This window comes from Otolemur garnettii, unplaced genomic scaffold, assembly GCF_000181295.1.
Source record: "Otolemur garnettii isolate 467f Iridium unplaced genomic scaffold, OtoGar3 scaffold00047, whole genome shotgun sequence".
NCBI lineage: Eukaryota > Metazoa > Chordata > Mammalia > Primates > Galagidae > Otolemur > Otolemur garnettii.
The window spans coordinates 783,816-789,858 of record NW_003852442.1 but is presented as its reverse complement, the minus strand read 5'-3'; the positions used below and the strand labels follow the sequence as shown (position 1 = coordinate 789,858).

The 6,043-nt window shown below is 45.7% G+C and overlaps 1 protein-coding gene across 1 annotated transcript in view; it reads left to right on the top strand.

Annotated features, from left to right (window-relative positions):
* The first annotated feature begins 274 nt into the window (after positions 1–274).
* The window catches only part of USP10 (ubiquitin specific peptidase 10), a 58,981-nt gene continuing 53,212 nt past the window's right edge, over positions 275–6,043 (top strand). The window contains exon 1 of the mRNA XM_003791290.2: positions 275–436. Within this exon, the coding sequence (XP_003791338.1) occupies positions 416–436 (21 nt within the window). The 5' untranslated portion in view covers positions 275–415. The remainder of the gene's footprint in view (positions 437–6,043) is intronic.

Here is a 6,043-nt window from a genome sequence, read left to right as displayed (position 1 = left end):
CGCGGGTGACCCAGGTGGCCTCCCCAGCAGGTGAGAAAGCCCAGGCCCCGCTAGCGCTTCGCCTTTGTCCTCTCCATTTGCACGCACTTTCCCCTTCCGGCACCGCAGCAGGGCCCCAGCGGGCTCGTGACCCTCGGCCCGCCCGCCGCACCCCAGCCCGAGGGGCGCCGGGCTCAGAGTCCACCCCTCCCGGCTCCAGCAGCGGCTGGGAAGGTCGGCGGCCCAGGCGGCGCACGCCCACCTGTCGGCCGCGCAGGCGCAGCAGCACGCCGGCCTCTCCGCGCCCCGCGGCGCGCGGCCAGTGCGCAGGCGCGGCGGCCGATGCGAGTGTGTATGTGCGGGCGAGAAGATGGCGGCGGCGGGGGAAGCAGCGTGAGGAGCCGGGGAGCCCCGAGTCTCATTGAAACGGGCCACGATGGCCCTCCACAACCCGCAGGTAGCCACCGGCCCGCGCTGTCGGCCGGAAGGGGCCCCGAGCCCAAGGCAGGCGGGCGCCGGGGCGGGCGGACAGGGGCCCGCACCCTGCCCGGAGCGAGCGTGTGGGAGTGGGGGAGGGCGCCGGGACACGCTGCCCGGGCCTAGGCCTGAGCCGCCCGCTGCCTCCGCGCCCTCGGCCGTCCTCCGCGCGTTCCTCCGGTCCGAGCTGCCCAGGCCCTCCAGTCCCGGGGAAGCCGAGGGGCGGAGGCGCCCGGCCGGGTCTTGGGGAGGGCGTGGGGGGTGCCGAAGGGGTTAACCGCCCTGGGCTGGACCGCGGGGCGAGGCCGGGGTGTGGAAGTGGGGCCCTCCCTGGCGAGCCGGCCGGGAGAGGCAGCCTGGGGGTCCCGGAGCCTTTGGGGCTGCAGACCCCCTGGAACAGCTCCGGTTGCCGTCTTTGCCTGGAGCGTGCCTAAGAGATTTGGGGGTGCCTCGTTGTCTCCGAGCGCCTGTGCCCCCAAAGCTCACCTTGTCAGCTTGATTGATGGCGCGGCGGTTTGCTGATTTTCTGATTTTAGCCCCAATTCGCCGAGGAGCAGCGTTAGGCTACTGTTGGAAAGAAAACTCGAAATAAGTCGCAATGACCGTACTTTTACTTGCGTTTGAGTGACATCTTTTGCACGAACCCATCCTAACCAGCGTCACACTAACGCACCCTGTCAGAACAGTATCTGACGCTTAGGTACTCTTAGAAATAATTACAGAGAGGAAAGAAAGAGTTTAATTATCCTTTCTGTTTGGGGAGACGTACGTGTAGAGTTAAGCTCTTACTGCCCTCCTCCAGCCATTCTTCCCCCCTCCCACCAAATTACAATTATTCTGCATAAAAATCGGCGTGTGCTATTATTTACAGTCAGGCTTGCTTTAGAGCGTTGATTTGTTGACATCTAATGCCTAGAAATTGTTGCACACTTTTATGCCATCGCTATGTACTTTTGTATTACATGTGGGAAAATGAAACAAAGTATCTGTCCGGAAAACTGGTGGAGAGTTAAAATCATAACCCTTCGTGAGCAATTGGTTTTCGTTGCCCTCTGGCAAGTGAAGTCGATCTGATTGGACCTCCTTTTAAAAATGAACTTAATAACTGTTGAAATTAATGCGTGTTGTGGAATTTAAAATGTGAACACCTTTTTAAAAATTAAAAATTAGATCTTAAAGGAAGTTGCAATTTTGTTGAATTCTCTGGTACTTTAGTTTGCATCAGAACTGCCCCTACCCCCATTAACTTTTTGTTCTCTTGCGCGTTTTACTTTTGTTAAGTGTTTAGTATAGTGCTTTGCACCAAAAAAGGACATAGTAGTTGTTGAATGATTTTAACAAACGTGTAATTTAAAGATTTTCTTGTTAAGAGGTTTGGTATTTGCCTTTTTTTTTTCAACTTAAATAATAGCTCATTTTATTGTTAAAATTAGTGTAAACAGTTTCATTCATTGTGATTTTGAAATGAAAAAAAAACCCTGTTTTGGCATAATTCACTTCCTTTAGTTAATAAGTACAATTATAATGCAAAATTGAATGAAATGTTAATTAGCAATGATAATATGTAAACCTAATTGTAATTTCATTCACATTCATTGTCGGGGTGTTTTATGCCACAGAATTGCCTGTGTACATTTTTACAAAACATAGAACGGCTCAGCGTAAATATGTTAAACACTTTGAGTTTAGTCTTTTTAAAATAAATGCTTTTAAGTTCTAGCATGGAGAAGGTAGCAAAGAAAATAGTTTGATTTTTCAGTTTTCACTTTAAAAGTGTGATAATGGAATTATATGCCGTATTTAATTACTGAATCCTGCTTGAGTCATTCTGAGCATTTTAAGTTGTTTAATTCAGATGTTTTCTGTCCTAGGGGTCTTGAAGCCTTTAATAGTCATTTATTCATTAATTCAGCAAATATTGTTCACTTTCTATGTGCTAAGCCCCCCAATATGCATATTACTTGTTTACTGTTGGGAATAAAAACCACAAATAAACAGGAAAGTCTCATTTTAAAATTGAGTTGTTATGGTTACAGTTAAACACTTTTATACAAATAGTATCCCATTTTTGTATTATTAGAAAGTATTGGTTAAGTCCTGCTCCCTGTATTGAAATGCAATAGTGAAAAACTTGGAAACATTTTGAATGCCAATAACTGTCATTGTTTTAACAGAAACAAATGTTATACCTTCCTAGTTGAAGTGTAAGTTGAAGTAAATATTTTTGTTACCAGGGGAACCAATTAAATAATTTGGGGTCATTAATTTGAAGCTATCAGTTATGCCTTATACCTGAAGAAATTGTTGTGATCACTGAAGTTGTTTCTGGTGAAATCACCATGATAATGCTTCCTGCATCCATCTGCCTATCCTGTACTTGGACCCTGTTCTTGTCCTTTGCCTAGACTCACGCCAGTCTTTCTGTTATCTTGTGGTAGTGGCCCCCACATTTTGCATGATGGAATTTCTTCGATCTAGCTACAGCATATGGCAAAAAGGCTTACTATATTGCTGAATATCTGTTTATAACTGGCAGCTGGATTAGTGTTAATTCTTGAAAGATACGTTTTTATTGGAGTATAACAACACAGTGAACAGCTGAAGTAAATAAAATTATTTGAAATGCTGACAGGATATTTGGAGATAACAATTTTCCTTTTCCTTTCCTAAACAAAATGTTTAAACCTGTCCCAAGACTAGTGGTTTCTCCAGAGAGACTGTGGAGATGCACTTTATCCAGGGCCTCACCTTTGTGCTCTCGAGCCCTTCTTGTTATTCACATTGTACTGAAATCACGTGGCATAATAAGTGAAATAAGTGAATAAGAAGAGCAAAAGTTAGGGCATGTATTCCAGTGTTCTGTTACGTGGAACTGGCAGGATTTAAACAGTGGTTCACACAGGAAAACTTAAAGGAGAAAGGATTACAAAGCTTAATGATTATTTTTTAATGCTAAGCCCATGTGGCACATTTACTTTGTGCAGTGCTCAGAATATAATTATTACATAATTGAGAAAAGTGGTGTCCTCTCCACGGTTTGTGTGTGTGTGTGTGTGTGTGTTTAATACAAATTTCAGACATGTATTTTCTATTAATGGATCTGGGTTTTTGAGTGGCATGTTAAACAAGGTTGCTGCAGGCACTTCTTACTGATAGCATACTAAAGTATGAAAAACAGCAGGAAGAGCTTGCTTTTGAATTTGTAATTAGGCGGTTACTTTTCTATTTACTGCCACACATGCAAGAATCACTGTCTCACACAACGGATGAATCTGTTTTCAATGGAATTTGCTGGCCTTGGGCCATTGGATTACTGTCATTTGTCACTTTAGTGCTACTTCAGCAGTGTAGATGTTCATTTCCAAAGACTTACATGTGCTTGGACTGCAGTTTTCCTGTGTGTTGAAGTGATCTCCCCAGAGATCTTTCTGTGACCATTTTTGTCAGTGCAGGCTGGATTAAGAACTAGTGTTGAAAACATAGAGGTAGCCATGGGGTATGTTTATCGTGCTTGTTGCAAGGATCAGAAAATGTAGAATTTATCATAAGTCTAGGTATGGAATCTTAAGATGACAGACTTTTTATGAGCTGGCTATTTTCTGATTGAAAGCTCCCCAGCCGTGACCCCATTTTCATGAGAAGACCCAAGAAACCAGAGCTGCCTGCCAGCACCTCCATTCTTTCCCTTTCGTGAAACACGTCTTGTTCTGGTTGTCCTCTCCTGGAATGGGGTAGGTGTGGTATTGAGATGCAAGTGTGGTTTGGGGCTGGAAGAGAAAGGTAACGTCAGAGAGGTTTCAAGCCTGTCTTCCTTGAGTTCCCCTTTCTGGCTTCCATGAGAATTGTTTGAGGCGAGTGTGCACGGAGAGTGTACTGCCCAGCGCCCTGCCCTGGAGATGGCTCTGCAGGGTGACAGTGGCAGTTCTGAGCATCCTCGGGCGCCTCCTGTTTGAGCTTATGCCCGCAGCTTTATTGGTTGTCATCCTTCAGATCAATTCTCAATTAATTTTTCTGATATCAGCTTGAGGGCCATCTCCTAAAACCTCTATGCTGCGATTCAACAGTCTCACAACTAATGCATTTGAAATGAGTGCTTCCTCATTAAAAGGCAGGTTTCCCTGCTCTTTTTTTTTTAAGAGACAGAGTCTCACTTTATCGCCCTTGGTAGAGTACTGTGGCAGAGTACTGTGGCGTCACAGCCCACAGCAACCTCCAACCCTGGGCTTTAGACGATTCTCTTGCCTCAGCATCCTGACTAGCTGGACTACAGGCGCCTGCCACAATGCCCAGCTGTTTTTTGGTTGCAGTTTGGCTGGGGCTGGGTTTGAACCTGCCACCCTCAGTATCTGGGGCCAGCGCCTGGGCCACTGAGCCACAGGCGCTGCCTGGTTTCCCTGCTCTTGTGCCTTCAATACCTGATTTTTACATCTAGCCTCCTCATTTCTTTCTTTTCTGCCTTTGATGGTAGATTTTTGTTTTTTCATTTATCCTTGTTTTATGAAGAAATGCTTCTTTTCATCTGTGTGTACTGGGTACAGATATTAGTATGCGCTTGCTTTTTTCTTGCACAGTTTTAAAAGTATGTCAGTAGTCACTACAACAGTTCCAAACTTACGTGCATCAGAGCTACTGTGGAAAAAAATATATGTATGTATAAATTCTAATTGCATAATACTAGATGTGTCCAGTGTGCCCCTCTGTAAGAAACTGAAGATAGAGAAAAGCATTAAAACTGCACAAAACAGAGGGGTTTATTATAGACCCGTTATTGTGTACACTCTGTCAGGGGTGGCACAGGCACGATCCAGGGACTAGGGCACCTCCTGAAGTCCTTAGATGAGACCTGCTGGCTGGGTGGGATATGGTGGGGACAAGTTTTTGTCCACCAGAATGCAAGTTTAGGCCAAGCATGGTGTCTTATGCCTGTAACCCTAGCCCTCTGGGAGGCCGAAGGGGGAGGATCCTTTGAGCTCAGAAGTTCAGACCCTGTCTCTACTAAAAACAGAAAAATTAGCCAAGCTTCCCTGAAGGCTCCTATAGTTCCAGCTACTCAGGAGGCTGAGGCAGGAATACTGCTCGAACTCAGGAATTGGAGGTTGCTGTGAGCTAGGCTCATTCCCCAGCACACTGGCATAAGGCAGCAGAATGAGACTGTCTCAAAAAAAAAAAAAGAAAAAAAAGGTTTACTATTATTGTATGTGTCAAAAAATGCTTTATTTTGGCCGGGCGTAGTGGCTCACTCCTGTAATCCCAGCACTCTGGGAGGCTGAGGTAAGGGGATTGGCTGAGCTCATGGGTTCAAGACCAGTCTGAGCAAGAGTGAGACCTCATCTCAAAAAATAGCCAGGCGTTCTGGCCAGCGCCTATAGTCCCAGCTGCTCAGGAGGCTGAGGCAAGAGAATTGCTTGAACCCAAGAATTTGAGGTTGCTGTGAGCTGTGACACCACAGCATACTACAGAGGGCAACAAAGTGAGATTATGTCTCATAAAAAAATGCTTATGTTGATGTTAAAAAAATTTATGGAATACAGCCAAATTTCTGTATAAATTACATTTTGCAGGCCGTGGACCTTGTGAACTAGGACTA